Genomic DNA, 19,393 nt, shown 5'->3' with positions numbered 1-19,393 from the left:
TCAGTGAATCAAAGGTGGAGAAGAAGAAAAAAAGCGCGCATAGGATAGTGGACAAAAACAAGGTCAACAGAAAGCATGAGCTTTTTGGTTCAGACAAAAACAGCAACAGACAGTGGTATAACAAGCTAATAAAAATACAAAGGAAACAATAGCGAACGGATATCGAGCGACTCGGCTTACCGTGGTCCAAGAAATAACACGACAGTAAAGCGTTAAGACCATAAGAGACGCGGGAATCGACAACAAAACATTCATTCCGACCTTGTTCAGGGAGCAAGGTAAAGCAAAAAGATGAGCAGTGGGAATCGCAAGTATTATCGGAGATAATAGGGTCGTAGTCGAGGGATCACCGAGCAATCGGCGATTACGAGGACTTGTTGGCTTGGGTAACACCGACAGCCACACCGACCACGATGGCGATGATAAGAACTGCAGCGATTAGCATTGCCGGTAGAAAACCTAGAGAATGAATCCGACTTACTGACGATGAGCAGTGCGTACCACTTCCACTTTCGGGCGCGACGGGCACTGTCAATGGCATGGCTGATCTGGGTGTTGGCTTGTCCGACGTTCTCGGCAACTCCCTCTGCGTCGTGGTTGATCTGCTCGATGGCAGGCTCCTGCTGGTGGACAAGTTCCGCCACTTCCTGGTACAACCGACCCAGCTCCGTCATGTCCTGCTCGATCTTCCGGATAGCGGCCGATCGCTCCATGGCGGCCTTACGGGCATCGTTGGCCTGTCCAGTCCGGCTGCCAGAAACCTATTTGCTATTAGCAAGCCCCTCATCTTTACACTTCAGTCAGATCGTACCTGGAACATCTGCTCCTGACCCATCAGAACGTTCTCCACGCCGGCATCCAATTCCTCGGGGGTGGCCTCCGGGTTGGCGATCTCGTATCGTCGGCGCACCTGCTCGCGCAACCGCTTCTGGAACTCGACCTGGGTCTTCTGGTACTGCTCGATTTCCCGACGCAGGTTCCGGCTGGCGACGTCGATCTGGGTCTGGACGCGACTGTCGCCGGAGCCGGGGGTGCCCTTGATCTTCTTCATCAGATCGCGGAGGTAGCGGAAGCCATTGTTGATCTCATCCTCGATGTAATCCAGAGTCTGACGGGCCACCTGATCCTCCTTGACGTTGCTGGAGTCGAGCATGCCGTTCTGGGCGGCGGCCAGCTGGCCCTCACGCTTGGCCCGGATGTCGCTGATTCCCTCGTTGATCTCGCGGCACTTGTTCAGCAGGGAGGTGGGGTCGGCGGGTTGTTGTTGGCCGTAGGAGCCCATCTCTGCAGTGGCCACCAGGTTAGTCCGTTTCAATTTGCTTCGGTGTCACTCAAGAGGGCGCACATACCGTAGGATCCGTTGCCGGCCTCCGTCGCACCGGCCTGGGCGTAGGGGTTCTGGCCATAGCCTTGGTTTCCGTACGCATTGGGTTGTTGCTCCTGGCCGTAGGGGTTGTAGGAGCCGTAGCCGCCGCCTTGGCCGCCTTCAAGATTCTGATACTATGTAAGCCGGGGGTCAGTCGGTGGATGTGAAGCTTGCGCGCCCGGCGGGTAAGGAGGGGGAGCCAGGAGGGGGCAACAGGGACAGGAGAGGGGTATGGAGCGAGTGAGCGGGTCAGATCCGGAGCGAACGTACACTCATGATGATAGTTGGATTCGACGTGTCGAATTTTTAAGGGGATGGGATTGTAGAGGACTGCGAATCGCTGGAACGGCGAGGGGAACAAATGGTGGTCGGGTCTGGACTAAGCTGGACCGGACGGATCGATGACAGAACCGGGTCGTACGGGAAACGAGGCGGACCGGAATGATCAGAAAAAGGCGCGAGCAGACGGAGAGAAGAGAAAAAGGACCGCGACGAAGGCAGAAAGCGAGAAATCCCGATGGTTCACGGGGAGGTTGAAGGAGAGTGAGAAAGCGAGAACAAGTGGAGGAAAAAGAGATGAGTGCCGGGTGAGACACGCGGCTGAGCAGAGAAGAAGGGAGTGGCTGAAGAGCTGGTCTCTTGGGGCGGCAAGTCGTGACGACGGTTCTCGTTGCGCCCGACAGTCCAGGGAAAAAGAGTGTCGGTGGTAGTTGGAACGATTGTGTACAAAATCCAAAAGGGAAAACAATGCTCAAATCAATTTTTTTTTTTGGTCTAAAATTTTGTTTTGCTCGTTCAGGGGCGAATCTCACGAAAATTATGATTGTCGGGGCGATGCACAGACCGATCGTCGAGTCCCCTTTTCGCTGGTGGTGAAACGGCCGAAACTACGGGCAGTCCTGGGCAATACTTTCACTGGATGTCTTGGATCTTTCCTCTGAATTGAATTGACTTGGTTGAGTTAAGTCTACGAAGTAAAGAATGAAGAGTGAAGAGTGAAGATATACTCCGTACACCTCCGCAGTCTTCGTTGCCTGATTCAGGCAGTGCCATTCTTCTCTTATGCCTGGACAAAGAACACCGCTAAGCCTTCGCGATGGAGTCCGACCAATTCGTGGGTGCATCGGATGCACATCCCACTGTAGGCCAATAATAATGTCCGTCAACCAGACGGAGTCGAGTCTGCACGTCATCTGCAGCTCGATATGAGATACCAGTCTCATAGCCATGGACAGTTATTATACTAGGCATCTATATAACTACTGCCAGAACCAGTCTATCTGATTGATCTTCTATTATTCTATACGGACAGATTCCAGATTCTCGTGGTGTGCTGCCCCCACCGACCATGTCACGATGTAAGAGCTAACGGTGCTGTCGACTTCCTTCGCCCTTCCACAGCTTCCTCCACCCATTCCACGAGATCCCCAAGTGTTATTGGCCCCGTCCTATGCATTCTCAGCTCACCGGTTCTTCCATCAACCTCAAACCGGCCTTGTCTGCCGGGTGAGCTCCACCGAGACCCTGAACGACGTTAGACGGACCTTGGGACTTGGGACTTAGACAGCTTGTGGTGTGTATAATTAGAACAGCCGGAGTAAATTTCTGCCTGGTTGAGCCTCAGGCGCTGCACAGCCACCGTCCGGCTTTGTCAGCCATGCGGCGCGTTTTTTTCGTGCGGCCTGAGGCAGAGATACACACTGTGTATACAATCATCGTTCGATGAATATTGACCCATTTCCAGCCAGAGATGGCAGGAGGGGAAATACATCATCCAACAGATTAACCTTCACAGAATTGTTTCAACTTGATTCACCAATGCAGATGCCAATTAGCCTGAAATGAACGGGCAGCGCCCGGTGGAGTCGTCTAACATTAGGGCTCCACCGCTGTACAGCATGATCATGGATCAATTAACCCTCATCTCGCCTTATAAGGGAATATTCTAAATCTTATAGTTATTCACATACTGGTATCCGTAGATTCCCTATCACCCTACGGCGTACATTCACCTTTCCCGCTTCGTCTGCTCTTCATTAAATACCGCCTGCTTCTCTCCCTACTCCTCTTCCTCTCCATCTCTCTCATCACATCTTCTCTCTACGGAGTACCAACTACTAGTTCCTCTGGACTCTTTCCACTAGCATTCTACTGATGTAACGTCTGTACCAGCAATGGCCCTTTCGGCTGGATTATCAGGGACGCTTGTCCGCGTCGGCCTTGTCGTCGACAAGGAAACGCAGGAGGCCAATATCATCATACGACGAGTATATCTCGTCCACCGAGCTGCCAAAATCAAATAACGGAACCACAAACGACAAAGACACAGGTAAAAGAGCTTAGCAACGGTATCACCTGCTGGAACTGTAGCTCATCACTAACAGATTCATAGATATGCCGCAACATCTTATATGAACAACGGTATCCCTCTGTGTGCCCTTTGCCACAAGAACTTCGATGATTGGCTCAGCCCGGGCGTTTTGTTCTCTCATACGGACATCGGTTACTTCAAGGACTATGAAGAGCAAGATACCAGAACGCGCAGAACGGAGCAGTACAGCACGCTGACATACCCGAGCTGCCAAAGATCGACAACGGGACCTCAACGTGCTATGAAGATAGCATCTTCAGAAAGCACCTCTTGGACGAAATATAAGTCTTAGAGGACACTACTCGAACCAGACTAATAGCAGATACCTTACGAGGCGATCCAATAGCAGGGATCGGGTCGACGCTCCTGTTTACGAGGAGGCCCGTCCTCTCTTATTCTTCAACCGTTTTCGTCGTCCTCGGGATTTTGGGAAACGCTGCGAACGATCTGGAGAGAAGCGAAGATCAGTAAATGGATCGACGCAGTCAAGAACAGTGAGACGCCCGCAAACCTGATGTGCTTGTGTCGTAATTCGCACCGCCTTTGGGCCACGGCGCGTTTTGCACTTCGACCGATACGTGCGACACCAACCAGCCTAACGGTGGAGTTCCACTGGTCCCCCGCTGGCGTCGCGGGGGACAAGTCAATCGATAAAAAAACCGATTGTCGATGAGAATCTGAACCATTCGTGGATACGTCCGCGTCGAACCAGATCCACCCTCCCAGAAGGTACGATGGAACTCGGCGATGCCTCCAACGAAACTCAAACTTTCCCAGAGTTTTCAGATCACGAAAAAGAATAGGACTCATTGCGTGTGCAGTTAGAAAAATTGTCGAAAAATGAAATGCCTACGATTCCGAAAGTTGGCTGCGCTTTGGCTTTCGGATATTACGAACGAAGCTTCGCCGTTTCGTTTCCTCGTGTAGAGGACGAGAGAATCCGCTAAGAGCTATCGCTGAGTTTTCCTACGAGGACAAGATGCATGAAGTCATTCAAAACTGTCAGTCGTTGGTGAAATTTTCGGAATGACAAAGGAGACAGCTACCTATTTTCTATACGTAGGGACCACGAAGACAAGAAAGTCGATTGATGACAGTAGCCCCCGCGATAAAAGGCTGGGAGACAAAGGAAGTATGCCAAAGCTTATCTGTGGCTGAATTATTGCTAGATTGTCTTGGTTCCGGTGCAGACCACCCCGTTAGGTGGTGTGGAAGCGCCCATCGGGAACACAACGACCGAAAAACTTGCCCAAAGAAATGAACAATTGCTGTATTCGAAGGTGCTCGGTCAAGGAAAGAAGCGACTCCCGAGGCCTGTCATGACCAGGAATATTAAAGGGTGGCTAGGAGTTTACAGGAGCGTTGTGGAGCCCAGAAGATTCAACAAAGGGAGCGAGAACAGAAAACGAACGTCTTAGAACAGCGTCGAAATAATGACGGGACCTACCGAAAGACCCAACCGGACGAAATTTATATACTGGAGAGCACGTCCCGGGCCCAGCTAGTAGCGGATACGCTCCGAGGCAACACGTTAGCTGGTGTTGAAGCACCCATCCTGGAGGAAGCACTTCTGGACTCGATACGGGACCTACAAGTATCAAGTAATGCCGTTCGGGCTTACCAATGGACCTGCAACTTTTCAACGCTTGATTAACGACATCTTCTTAGAACTACTTAGACCGCTTTATGACCGCATTTGTTGACGACTTGATCATCTACAGTGATAACGAGATCGAACACCAAGAACACGTGAAGCAGGTCCTATCGGTAACACCACGGCCGAAAAGCTCGCCCGAGGAAACGAACAATTACTCTACTCCACGGAAGCGTATTTATCTCTACAGAGAAGCTACGCGAAGCTGGGCAGAGAGCTGTCTAGGGCGAAAGACAAAATCAAAGCGCAGGAAGACCGACTCCAACAGCATGAAAGAACGGAGACCCTTTTACAGGTCCAAGTCCTCGATGCGCAAAGGGCCCGAATACAAGGAACTAGTTCGACAGGCCACTAACAATGAATTACGTCGGTCACCACCGAGATTATGGACCGTTATCCCAATATCGACTGGCGCGAAAATTATGCTTTCCCCAAGGTTGCCAACTACGATTCTGAAGGCAAATTCAAGTTCCAGATGCCGGATAAGACTGTTGCCGATGTCGTTGAAAAGGAGGTTCCAGTGGAATTCCGCCCAAAGGTCAAGGTTGACCCGGCTTCAACACAACGTTCCTCCCCGTCTGATCCTCAATCCTCGCTGGACGACGATGTCGACCCATATCAGTTTTTAAAACTGTGGAATCGCACGCGGGCCAGGAACTAGGCCCTCGAGAAAGAGCTCGCCGGTCTTACAGAAAAGTACGATAAGCTTAAGGCGGACCGCGACGGATCCCACAGGCAGTAGTAAAAGAGCAGTCCAAACGGGACGAAACAGACCAGAGGCGATTGAAGGGAATTATATTAATACAGATTCATGAGGATGAACCACTTCAAAAGTTCAAGATACTAACTACGCTTGGCTACTAACCACATGTGCTATATTCTCAGATAGCTCACGGGCACTATTCGCCATCGAAACCTCGATAACTTGCATAACCCTGGATTCATGCTCTTACCTACGGACATCGGTTATTTCAAGGACTATAAAGAGCAGGACAGAGCTCTAAGAATAGAGCACTTTGGTTAACAGCGAAAGTTTCTTAAACGGACTTGTCCTTCCCAGAATCAACTCAAGACCTTCTGGGAAGAACAAGAAGTCGAGGAGTGGAAAAAAGCAATATTACTTGAAAAAGGTATTGAGGTTTTCGACAGCATCATACACCCTTCTTCAATAGTCTTCATGAGTCATGACTTTAAGCGGATTTCCGAGTTGCTTCTAAAGAAGTCGACGTCTGGTTCCATTGCACATGCAATTGAGGAAACACTCAAGGGAAGAACCCTTAGAAAAGCGGACCAAAGCATTTTATGTTGGAGCCTGCTGGTATGGCTTGCGGCGCTAGCCTGCACGGAGTTGGTCAGCCAGCTGACCCACACCGGGCCGCTGCATTTCTAGAACCTCTGCAGTTGCAGTATGAGAGATAATCAAGCGTTTCCATCCGATTTTCTAGCCATATCAGAGCCACGCTCATCATTTTATGCTCCACAAAAGTGGTTAACAAATTCAACTTCGGCGAGGGGACCACCTTGCAGACCACGGGCAAACGGATTCGACATATTCTAGCAAATTGTATGTGGTTCGTCGTACAATCGGGTCAAAAATCCTCTTCGTTCACGACAAGTCGACGAGAAAGCATCCCGGGCTTTGAGAGAAAGGTGGTGCACTGCGAATTTATGCCGGCAGAGAAATGAGTATATAAAGTCCTCCAATATGAGCGGACCGAACGAAAAGGGTGGGATGTATGAAGGGTACATCTTACGGGGCTACTTTCCTAAGTTCCACTGTTGCCAGAAGAGCTGTGAACTGAGGACTGGCAACTTGTTTCCCCTGGCCTCATGGCATGGCGACCTAATGACAACATTGTGCCGGTAATTTGCTATGATTGGGAATTTCAGTCGACTCAGGCTTGATGCCTTTTGGTGGCTACGCCGCTCTGAAGGCCAGGTAAAGCTGGTTATCCTAATCTCAATCCACCGTTCCCGCCCTGAGATTTTGGTTGAGAAATGGATTAATGGGCTTCCGGTCCACAATCACGATCTCCGTCCCCATTCGCCCTCCCCTTCTAACGTTTCGCCGGCAAACCACCTCCGATTACCAGGAGGTCTCGTTGCAGAAAATACTCATCCTCGTCACACTGGGCATCTCGCGATTGTCCGCGGCGGTAGAACCGCATTCTTCACCGCAATACCTGCGAATTTATCCCCACCAAATCGATACGGGATCCTAAGTCTACGGGAACCATTCGGTTATTGCAGGCTAATTTCAATTTACTTCTTACTGTCACACCCTGGACAGCGCTGGCGGTTCCTTCCTAGATGGCGATACGGACTGGAATGTTGTGGCGCGAGACTTGACGTTAGCATACGGTCTGCGCGTTCGGAAGAGCGAAGAGGATTTCGACACAGAGTCTGCTACTGCACAGCAGCCCGCTGTCAATCCTAACGTTGCTGCGCCGCAGCCTGCAAACAATCTTGGATGGGTGAACGGCCAGCTCAAGCTGAGTCCTGTTAACGGATGAATGTATGTTTACATTCTGTTATCTTTGGATCAAGTTTAAACTGACCTTGCAAGCTGCTGGATTCGTGGACAATTTGGACCCCCAAACGTCGACACTGGGAATGGCAAGTCTTCACCCTAGGTGGTTTATCTTAAGGGGAAAAAATGAATCGCCTTCAGCAGGGACTAGGGGGTTTTCAGGTTTCGAACAGAAACACATGGCGACACCCATGATTTTCGCTGCGGGACAGCAGATATCACTCAGGCCTGATGTCAATATTCGACCACCTTGGAGACCTATTGGCTTGTTACTGGAGGAAGATGAAGCCATTGAAGTTGTCGAACAATAAGCGCCACATTTCATACCAAACTGTGGACCTATTCTGACGCAAGATTTGAAACGAGGATTGTTCAAAAGCAGCAATGGACATGTAGGGCTAATTACATCGCTTGTACAAGCTCTGAGGTCTGTACCGGTAAGCTTTATCCTGAAAACGATGCATCGCTGATCTGTTTACTAACCTTAATGCTGTCCACAATAGCAACTCTCATCAATGGTGCGAATCTGCGAACCTGTCTATTGGCAAACAATTAGCAAAACTCTCTTCCATGATCCTATGGAATTTTCACATGTCTCCAAGCCCTCCCGTTTTCCAGGGGTCTGCCTCCATTGAAAATCCTACAAATCCCTACTATCACCAGTGTGCTCAAAGAAGCTATTGCTCGTGATGGGCTCTATCAATCTAGATTCCTAAATAAGAGCGAAAAGTTACAAAAAGCTCTGCAAAATATCTTGGCGAACGGATGGCTCCATGCAGAGAACTCAGATGGTGATGAACAATTCATATTCGCAAGTCAAATCCACCGCTGGTAGGCGCAAAGTCTATAGAATACTTTGTGCTGCTTGCTAACCCAATGATCTAGGTACTGCCAGTGTCTTTTCTCCGAGAAACACTCTGATAACCAACTTGATTACGTCACTCCTTTAGAATTAGCGCTCGACACCATCAGACGCTTTCAGCCGTGTCAGCTAGCACATGCGCCACGTTCGCTAGCAGGTAATTCCCGACCACTGGAAGATCAATACCAGAAGGAGTTCTATCGCTGCCTCTTTCCTTTACTGGATGGGCATGTTGTCATGTCTCCCGAATTCGTAATTCAGTCAGATACTAAAGGTGGAACAATTGACTTCCTTCTTATCCAGAAGAAGTGGGGAGTGGAACTCCTAAGAGATCGTAACCGGCTTCAGGAACACATGAACAGGTTTAAACCAAATGGACAATACTTTACCCTGATTGAAAAAGGAAAGATGGACCAATATATTGTTCTCAACTTCACCAATATACTGCCACGAAAATCCCATCCAGGTAATTCTGCCGCCACCTACTTATGATTTAACTAACACCTTCTCTAGAGTTCAGGGACCATCTGTACCACGTTGTGTTTTCTGAAGAATATCAGAAGGTTACAGTGATTGATGCGTCAGATCTTTGCGAAGTCAACACTTTTGTCTTAATGGAGAATACAAATTAGACGTTATGACTAGTAGCTTAATAGCTTTATAATCATTCATAAGTTTTAGCAGGTCATGGCTTCTATAACCCTAAAGTTTCGCTGTACTCAACTTGTTTAGTATGGCAAGCTCATGGATGGTTGAAGATGCGTTGGATTAATCGCCATCCGCGCCGTATATGACAGCGGGATACTACGGTAGGTCATAAGGACTAACTATGCACACGGTACGGTAAGTAAATCATAAGGACGAAGTACGTACAACGTGGGACATTTAGCTTTTCTTTAAGGTAGCTATCTAATGTAATCGAACAAACGTAGCTACTTTGTTTACATCTTTGCTACCCACCTCTCTATAAAATAAAATTAGCAGAGTAGTATAGGTTAAGTAAAATATCTTATCTGGCTCTTTGCCGGGACTCTTAACTATAGGGCAGCGCTCCAGCGACACCCCCTAGTGTTGTAGCGACACCCCTTTCGTTCCTGCGACACCCCCACGTGATTTATTGTTCCGTTTTGAAGTGGTAAAACTCAGGGGAATGGTGGGAGTTCGATCGGTCTGAGCTGTACGAGGCCTAAACCATAAGGAGAATGCAAATGAATGAGGTAATACTCTATCTATAACGTAGCCTAGAGTACAGAGATACTTGAGTGCTCAAGTGTTGAAGAGGGTCGTGGCCTCTGCAAAATATGAGCCTCGGAAGGATTAACGTTGTTCCTGACTTCCGAGCTAATTATATCTTATCAATGTCGATTCTCGAAGTCACGTGTTCCTAGGCTAACCCGAAACGGAACAATAAATCACGTGGGGGTGTCGCAGGAACGAAAGGGGTGTCGCTACAACACTAGGGGGTGTCGCTGGAGCGCTGCCCTAACTATATACAAAAGATCCAGGGCGCTCCAGGCGGAAATACCTTAATACCAAACCCTCTCATATTTTGCTAATTAAATGAGGCATCCACCTCCCTTTCAGCTTGGAGTAGTGCCTAATTCCCGTATCGCAGCATCGCTTGACTACATAAGACCTCCGCTAGAGACCTTTAATCTTTGAGATCTTGCATTCTAGGGCTACCTTCTTTATGTGTATTGATGGACTTGTATCTGACCTAGATTTTTTCAACTTTATTTGGCTCGCTAAAGGCGCATGAAGTTGTTGTATAGTGTCACGAATCCCCGGACAGTATCGGGTATATCCACTAGAAATACAGCTGTAAACATAAGGATCTAAATGTGAAGAATGGGCCACTCTCCATAAGCAGATCAATTAAGATAGATGTATTATCTATCACAATATAAGGGACCCTAACTAATCATAACAGCAAATATTGGCGTCTGTATGCTAAAAAGGGTTGACCGGGGAAGTACGTAGGACAAAATTCATGTATTAGTAAAATAGTAATTGAATTCCTAAAACCAAGCACGTTTGTCAAAAAAGGCGAGTCTTCCGGCTTTTAGTTCTTAGGAGCCAGCCTTGTCTAGAGTATACCAAATAAAGCCAACCTGGGATGTTCTCCAGGTAATATAGATCATTGAGCAGTTAAAATGTCTCTCGCTCTAACGTTCTGCCAAGATGACTTCTTCTAGATAACCCCTGGGCTAAACTCTCTCAAACCATATATGCATCTTGCTTGAGATGCTATGGTCAGTGTGATAGAAGTTGGTAAATAACAATTACTTACTGTGTTCATGACCAAGTTAATTAGAATAATATAACAGGCGAAAGCATCCCTAGGCCGAACGTAGCGTTGCATCTGTGGCCGTAGTCAAAGCTATGGACTTACGAGTTGGCTAATAAGGAATACTCTATGCTATACGTTGCCATTTGGAGGGCCATAGTATTGGGTGGATTATCTGTCACCATATAGATGATGAAGCTATGAATTATGTCATACCGCACGGTATGTTTTACCAGATGGAACTCTGCCATGTGGATGGCCACGGTTTTGGCGGATTGTTGATCTCCATATGAACTATGAAGCCACGAGGCATGCCATTCCACATGAGACGATTTGGGCTGAGGGACTCTGCCATATGGGAGGCCACAGTTGCAGTAAGATCGCTTACTACCATATGGATTGTAAAAACGTGAGGTATGCTCCACTGCCTGGAGTAGGTTGCCCCATGAAAGGCCACGGTTTTAGTGGCTTTTTGATCGCCATACGGATTATGTGGTCATAGGGGGAACCTTTAGCATGGAGCACGTGCATCCCTCAATAAAGATACAGGTTTATAAACAGTAAAATATCGTGCCAAACTCAAGCTGCGTATGAACAGCGCATAGGCCTAGCACATCCACACTAATAGCAGATGACATCGGATTAATTGGATCATAATCAACCAAGGCGTTGGCTGTACTATCTAGATCGAGCCTACCGCCATAAGAGCTGTGGCATTATTATGAGGGTGCTAAGCAATCAGTGAAGCTATACGTGGCAGCCTATATAGAAATGGTCGGATTAGCTCCCAGCTCTTCCGGGTAGCTGGTCCTGTTATTAAGCGTCGGCAAACAATCTAACGGCCCTCAGCTCATCGATACGGATGCTTTTCATACCTTTATCACCAAGGCCTAATATATTCCTCTGACTTCCCATGTTTCATGCATAGTCGGGTTCAAAGACTGGTGATGATCCTCGGAATGCCCAAACTAGGTAGGTATCTAGTGCCTAGCTTATCCTGACACGAGAAAAAGCCCATAACAATCCCGCCCTCAGAGTATAGGTAGATACAACAGTCGTAGTTATCGAATCAATAAGAAGATATCAGGCTCACAGAGCTTCTTAGTTGCGTCATGTTGTCCCATAATCCGCTCAAACGAATAAAAATCAGTTTGACGAGGGTCCCACGAGTAACAAGCAACCCATAACGTTAAAGGGGGTGGCGAAGTACAGAACATACGAAGACTGATCCAATAGTAAAAACGCTTCAAGGGGCTTCGAATTGGGAAGACCGTCGGGTGACCGCTCTTGAGAGAGCGACGAGAAGGCATCTTTGTAAGCCACGCACCGCGATGCCAAGCGGCATTGACGCGCTTTCCCCAAATAGACACGCTTTACCTTATCCATAATTCACCGTCACCGTAGAGTACGGTCTGGTCTGTCCAATCTTAAGGTATCTCACCATACAAAATAGCATAGCGTTATTTCACAATCAACAGAGTAGAAAGAACCAAAGAGTAAAGGCCCAAAGACAGCGGATTCTCCCCCATGACTCAGTCCCAACCACGGTGCCTTTTAGTCCATTACCTTATTTATTCTTCTAACACCTCGATTAAAAAAAAAAAAAAAAAAATTAAACAGCAATAAAAAAAAATCAGGCACACCAGTCCAACCACCACCCCAGCCTAACCCAATCTCTCCTAGCGCATCCCACCCAGAACACTAAGACCAGACCTAACCCAATCCCATCCCGCCAAGGCAGCCAAGCCAAGCCAAAAAGAGACAAGACTTTTTCCATACCCGCTTAACCGTCCAATCCAGAGCCATAGAAGAAAACCCGGACATCAACTTACCACAATAATTACAATTCCATTCAACACTCAAGGTTCATCTCCATCCATTCCATCTCCATCTGCCTGTGCCTGTGCCATTTGGATTTGGTTCACCCCGTTGAAAAATAAAGTGGAGAGGTGGGAAAGTGGACCCCTTCTCTGTCGGAGTTGTGCTGCAGGTCCGGCATACCTGGGTTTCTTTTTGGGTTAGACACTTCCACTACACAGGACTGGCTCTCGGGTCTAACTATCTACGGTGTAGGTGTTCCTGGAGTGCTAGTTACTAGCCCTAGGTTAAGTAACTCCGGAGCTAGCTAATTAATCCCACCAGTTATAGTTGATTTTCAATTCTCAGTTCTCACCGAAAGAGAAGAATGAAAAAAGAACGGGAAAAGAAAAAAGGTACCCGGATGTGTGGATGGAATCCTAACCTATGGAAATGTGTTCATGGCGATGAGGATGAAGCAAATGTAGGTACCGACCTCGGACCTGTCCTCGTAGTTTCGTAGTCGTATTCCAGACACGATAATGGAGAACGGTCAACGGAGTTGGTTTGGTACCTTTTTAAATGGCTGGCGTCCAACCCTAAGTCTGACTCTGACACTGACACTTCAGGAAGATATGCGTCGGCCTCGGTCCGCGAATAGCTCGGGACCCGGGATTCAGACGAACGAGCACCTACGGAGCAGCAAACGACGTTTCACTTTGGAGATTTCGGCGATTGATCTCCCTTTCTTTGTTTTGAAGGGACCTCCTACATAATTACCTAGTTTTACTCGGTTTGAGTCATTCCTTGATAAGTAGTTAGTTAGGACCAATTACACATACATACATACATACTTTTAACAATCAATCGCTATTGATTAGTTATTGCACTGATTACTGCGTCCCCGGTATTTGTGTGCTAAAAGTAAGAACAGTGGTTGACTCCACTCCGCATCTCCTTTGCAGCTCTGATCTGAATTTTAATTTCAATCCCTTCTTGACTCCGTACTCCGTACGTAGTCCGTACCTACTAGGAGGGGACCACTCCGTAGTCCTGATTCTAGTTCACTGTCACGAAAAGGCGCGGAATCGAGGTAAATGTACTCGGGAGTACAGAGAACACTTCATGCAAATTACAGAACCAAAGAAAATCAATCAGCTCAATAGAGGTTATTCAATATTCATAGAACGAGCGTAATTCATGTATATACATCTATCGCGTCCCCATCACACGTCCCCATCGCCGTCCATCACATTTGCTCAGTAGGTTGCTCTGACGCGGACCTGCGCGGACCAACTCCAAAATCATCGCTCTTCATCCCCAAAACAAATTATGTATGCGAAATCAGTGAGGTATATATTATGATACAAGGAAATAGAAATTCAACGAAAAGCAGGTATGCAAGATTATGCTTTTTCGCTTTTAGCTGGGTTTTCGGTTTAGTTGTCCTGCTTCTTATCGTGGTGCCAGTCTTCCGGAGTCTCGGAATCCTCGGCATCCAGGGCGTTCATCGTATCTTCCTGGGCGTTGAGGTGGTGGAACACCAGCCAGAAAATGATACCGGCAATGAACGAGGCGCAGGCCAGACCGACAAACATCCACATGATGGCCGGGTCGAAGGCGGCGGGCGTCAGGGCCTCGGCGATAGCGGATCCGAACGCGTTGGTGAGCAGGTACATGGACTGCACGAAGGACTTCATTGAAGGAGGCGCCTTGGTGTAGGCGTACTCAAGACCGGACACGGAGGCGAAAATCTCGGACAGACCGATGAACACGTAGGCCGGGGTCTGGATGGCGATGTGGATGTCGTTTCCTTGGGTCTGGCCGTCGACGATGGAGAGGTCGCAACCGGGCGATTCGTAACAGGGTCCGGCAACGTAGATGAGATGCTGGACAATGGCAGCGTACATCATGGCCAGAGAGGCGACGACGAAACCCAGCGAGATACGGGTGATGGGGCGGAAGCGGATACGCAAGCGGCGCAGCAAGGGGTACACGAGGGTCTCGAGCAGAGGGATGAACACGATGATGGAGATGGGATCGAAGTTCTGCATCAGATCGTTGGGGATGCCGTGACCGTTCATCTGACCGGCCTGGGTGACGAAGTTACTCGAGAACTGGCCGTAGACGACCCAGTAGACAGGGTAGAAGGCGAAAACACGGCAGGCAACCAGGGCACGCTTGAGCTCGTCGATGAAGTGGTCGTCCCACGGCACGGCACGAGAGCTACCGTTCTCGGCCTGCCAGGTGGGCTTGGGAGCGTCCATGTTGCGGTTGACGATCATGATCCACAGCGCCTTGAAGGCGTCGGTGATGATGGATCCCTGGGGCGGACGAACGACGTAGTACTTGCGGCCGACAATGAGCACCGTGGTACCCACAGCGAACATGCAGAGACAAAGCAGGTATCCGGACCAGAAGCCGATGTCCCGCTCCATATAGGGCGTGGCCAGAAGCGAGAGCGATCCGAGGTTGATACAGCCGTAGAAAATCATGTAGATACGCTGGATGGTCAGGGCGGGATCGATGATGACCCGCTCACCCTTCTTGGTGGTGGACATGGCCATCTTCTTCCGCTTGTATTGATCGGCAATCTGGGCAGGTTAGTCTCTCTCCGCAGATGCACAGGCCAAGATGGGGTTGCTTACCAGAGGAGCGACGTTACTCTTGATACCACCAGTTCCCAGACCGATGATCAGGATAGCAACGATGAATCCTCCCAGACCAGCACCGTGGGCAAGGGCGGTAGGAATCGACGTGCAAACCAGGATAAGCAATCCGACCAGGTAGACGATACAGAAGAGAACGATAGTCTTGTATTTTCCGAGGTACTGATCGGCAACGATGGCACCGATAATGGGAGTAACTAGACGAGTCAGTATATCAAGACGCGCCCGGGACGCAAGTGCGGAAACCTACCATAACACCAGAATTGGAAGAAAGTGGTCAAGCCGGTAGCACCCTGGTGACCCATACCCAGAGCACCACGACCCTGGCTGCCGTCAAGAGGAAGGTTGACGTAGTTCTGGAACATGCCGGACATTCCGTAGTAGGTGAAACGTTCACTCAACTCGACAATGGCCACCAGCCAGGCCGAGATGGGCAGGTTCTCGGCGATGTGACGCAGAGTCTTGGACTCCTCGTCGGTCGGCTCCTCGCCATCGGGGGTAGAACCGAGGGCTTTCTCGTTGGCATCGGCATACTTCTCATCCACCACGGGTTGTGGTCTGCAAATGTTAGGGAACGACTCCACGGACGAGACTGAGTCACAGAGCCAGACTGGAAGATGGGAAAGAGGAGAAAAAGAAAAACAAGGCAAACTCACTGAGTGATCTCAACCTCTTGATCTCTGACGGACATGTTGCTGAGGTGGACAAGCCAGGAGAAAATCCCACGGCAAGAGAGGGAAACTTGAGACTCAAAATTTCCTCACAGAAGATGCGCACGAGACAGCGAGACCGAAACGGACATGGGCCTCACCTTATAAGCTCCAGGTATTACTCACAGTGGGAGAGACATGGGCCATGGTAGCCGATGCGGGACCGTCTTATCGCAAAGAAACATGGGCAGGCCCCATCGTTAGACCATGACCAGAAAAAAAAAAAAATTAAAAACGCAATCGCGTGGCGCGAAGGAGGCTAGTCGGATCCACGAATGTAACCCCGGAGGCGTCGAGGGCAGAGAGCAAAGATATGACAAGCCATGTTAAGCATCAGCCGAGCACCAACGGAGATTGGGGAGGCATTCTGGAAACGGCCAGTCGGAGGAGGCCGATGGGTGTGGGCGAATTGCCTTGTTCGGGATGGTGTCGAGTAGTCGAGTCTTAGTCTCGTCGACTAAAGACCAAAGCCCGGAGTGTTTCCTATCTTTTTTTTCTTTTTTTGCTTTTTCGAACTTTTTTTTTTTTTTTAATCTGCGAAAGTCAGAGGGCAAGAACTGGGGCAATCAAACGGACCCCCGCCGTCGCCACCGGCAGCACCGCTTCCGGAAAACTGGAACTCGTTAGGTAACGGATTGCCTTTCGTGCTTCTCACGGCTGTCGACAAGGGCAGATAAGCATCTCTCGTCTTATTCGTAAGTCCGCTAGAGCATCCCGGAGCAGATGATAGCGAGCGAGCGACCAAATCCTGGAGTTCTGGAGTCGGCGTGGGAAGGTTCCCCCTGGCCAGCGTCGGTTGAGATTCTGCCCACGGATAATCATCTCGGTTATGACGGCTGCTCCCTCCGCCCATGCTTCCTTGGATATCCGACCGAACATCACCGTCCATCGAGTAATGATAGTCGAAGTCAACCTGATGATCCAATCCCCAACTCTCTTCCAACCTCCAGGATACCCACGCCCACATCGAATACCACGTCGCTACCCCGGAATGCGGAGAGGGCCAAAGTCAATCCCAATCCCAATGGCCCGATATTGGTCCCTCCGTAGTGCCCAATCATCGTCACATGGTTGGTAAGTTGGAATACGGAGTAGCATTAGTTGAGCTCCCCGCTAGGGATGAGGCCAGTCGTAGAGGCTGATAGGATCAGAGCGAGGCCATTATTGATTGTCGAGGACAAGGGGGGTGGAGTTCCACCGGATTTCCGACCGGTTCAGGCCGCCAGCACCGTGTTCGGCTGAGAAGAGGGGTCGTAAGGTAGTATCGAGATCATCTGAGAGGAGGACATGAACTAGGAAGGAAGCATGTCTCGCGGCAATAAGACGGGCCATCCATGTCGTGTCACCTGGATCATCTCGCAGAAGAGGAGGTCAGCAAAAAGGCCCAAACACCCCGAGTCAGTGAAATTAGACTGAAATTGAACAATCGATCCGGTTCTCTTGGCAAAAACGACAAACGAAGGGAAATGACCGATCGGAGCAGCGACCGGCCACGTTAAGTATCTCCCCGTCCTTGACGCCTTATCTCCCAGGCCGCCCTGCTCCGACTTCGCATCCGCCCGACGATGGGGGGCGTCACCGCCGACTTCCCTTCGTGCAAAAAAGGGGGAAAATCATAAACATGTTAGAGAATTGGAGTCATGTCTCTCTCACCTATTCCTGATAGGGTTATTTGGCCCGATTATGCTAGCTTTGGGCTTGCTGTTGCCATTGTCCTGAGTCTCGATCTGCCGTGTCTGTTCAGAGCCAAGGCGTGAGGACCACAGGAGTCATCCTCTCATTCACACATGGGAGGAGGGGGAGAGCATCCCTCTTATAATATAGACGAAGGTCCATGCCCAGCATTTTTTTCCGCGAGTACCAAGACGGCCGAAATAGTGAGGATGTGATGCTGGCCAATCTGGGCTTTCTTGACTTTCTTGGCTGGCTTACCGACGAGCTCGGCGTCTTGGAAAGAACGCCATCACCTATCGCGCAGCTCGGATAAGTTGCAAAGGATGGCTTGGGCGGAAGGGGGCGATACCTCTGTTCATATCTAGACCATGGAGATGGATGTCGTGATTGATCTTCGGTACCCCCCCTGCGGACGCCGTCCGAAGGAGCTGGACTATGGGGTACATGCCTCTTTCTACTCCGAAAGATGACGACAACGACCAATAAGGTAGAAGATGGTGCCGATTATCCCCAAGCCTTGCTGGAACTACAAAGAACCCCTGCCGTTGGACCTTGTCGTACAATACAACTCTGACGGATGCTCGCAATTGTCCGACATTGTGTAACCATCTTCTGGTAACTGTCCAAGAACAATCCACCAGACAGTCCACCACTCCACGGAGTGTGACTGACTCCCTGGTGACTGTTTAAATCCGTCTCCAATTCATCATTAATATGGCGTGCCGCGAAGGGCGTAAGCAAGTGGATCATACGTCTGTGGATGACGGAGGATGGAGCCTTGAGCGGACATATCGGAAGTCTGGACGTTTCAAATTGTCCCGGATGGGTGTGGCTTTCATCGGATATTCCGACACTCACACCGCATTGAACTCATCTAAAAGCAATTCTATTGAGAAGGTTGTTTTCTCCAACAGTATTCAATGAACTGGTCCTCCATTGTCAAAACCATGGCGATGGGAAATAGGAAGGGAATGACCGTGCCAGAATAAGAGACAAACGGCCAGCGATATCGGACCGGATGCAGTAGCTAAAGTATTAGCTCGTGCTTTGTCCAAGAGTCTAGAAACTTGGATGGGTTCTTGTTGTTGTTCCCCTTTGGGATCTTAACAGATGGTTTCGCTGCTGCTCCTGCTCCTGTTGCCTCCGGGATGGACAAGTGGGATAATGATGTGTACTTACCATCAACAGAGACCAATAAGGAAGCCGAATATTCAAGTCCTCGACTGAGCGATTCTTGTGAAATCTCCAAGTCGATAATTGTAGACCGAGCATTCGCCGTACCCATGCGAAATGATGGATGGGGCCAAGTGGATGCTCCTGCCTCATGTAAAAGCCCTCAGTCGTCTGCACTCACCTCAGAATCCTTTTTCTAAACCAGAAAGTTCGTAATATAAGACGTCTGTTGGATTCCTGATGAAACGCCAAAGAGATGGCTGGTGGGATGAAAGTGATTGATGATATGAGTATCTACGA

At 49.3% G+C, this 19,393-nt stretch overlaps 4 protein-coding genes across 4 annotated transcripts; 2 read left to right on the top strand and 2 right to left on the bottom strand.

The window, feature by feature from the left end:
* Positions 1–364: 364 nt before the first annotated feature.
* Positions 365–1,642, bottom strand: KD926_005870 (syntaxin; the record flags this gene model as incomplete). The annotated part of the gene is made up of 5 exons (XM_053098292.1): positions 365–429; positions 482–761; positions 812–1,284; positions 1,350–1,500; positions 1,637–1,642. 5 exons carry the CDS (start codon positions 1,640–1,642, stop codon positions 365–367), a joined length of 975 nt encoding a protein of 324 aa, XP_052960908.1.
* A 3,185-nt stretch (positions 1,643–4,827) lies between these two features.
* Positions 4,828–6,052, top strand: KD926_005869 (Gag/polymerase/env polyprotein; the record flags this gene model as incomplete). Its single annotated transcript, XM_053098281.1, has 5 exons — positions 4,828–4,869; positions 4,928–5,053; positions 5,113–5,331; positions 5,406–5,757; positions 5,850–6,052. 5 exons carry the CDS (start codon positions 4,828–4,830, stop codon positions 6,050–6,052), a joined length of 942 nt encoding a protein of 313 aa, XP_052960907.1.
* A 1,212-nt stretch (positions 6,053–7,264) lies between these two features.
* On the top strand, positions 7,265–9,415 carry KD926_005868 (uncharacterized protein; the record flags this gene model as incomplete). The annotated part of the gene is made up of 8 exons (XM_053098270.1): positions 7,265–7,613; positions 7,702–7,865; positions 7,939–8,024; positions 8,342–8,358; positions 8,425–8,457; positions 8,524–8,752; positions 8,807–9,249; positions 9,297–9,415. 8 exons carry the CDS (start codon positions 7,265–7,267, stop codon positions 9,413–9,415), a joined length of 1,440 nt encoding a protein of 479 aa, XP_052960906.1.
* Positions 9,416–14,306: 4,891 nt separating this feature from the next.
* KD926_005867 (peptide MFS transporter) lies at positions 14,307–16,227 on the bottom strand (the record flags this gene model as incomplete). Its single annotated transcript, XM_053098259.1, has 4 exons — positions 14,307–15,461; positions 15,516–15,733; positions 15,787–16,094; positions 16,193–16,227. The coding sequence occupies 4 exons, from the start codon at positions 16,225–16,227 to the stop codon at positions 14,307–14,309; spliced, it is 1,716 nt and encodes a 571-aa protein (XP_052960905.1).
* Between the last annotated feature and the right edge of the window lie 3,166 nt (positions 16,228–19,393).

Source organism: Aspergillus affinis, assembly GCF_023601865.1.
Source record: "Aspergillus affinis strain CMG 70 chromosome Unknown NODE_2_length_704391_cov_89_054091, whole genome shotgun sequence".
Lineage (NCBI taxonomy): Eukaryota > Fungi > Ascomycota > Eurotiomycetes > Eurotiales > Aspergillaceae > Aspergillus > Aspergillus affinis.
The sequence above is the reverse complement of the archived record's forward strand: the minus strand, read 5'-3'. Positions and strand labels throughout refer to the sequence as shown.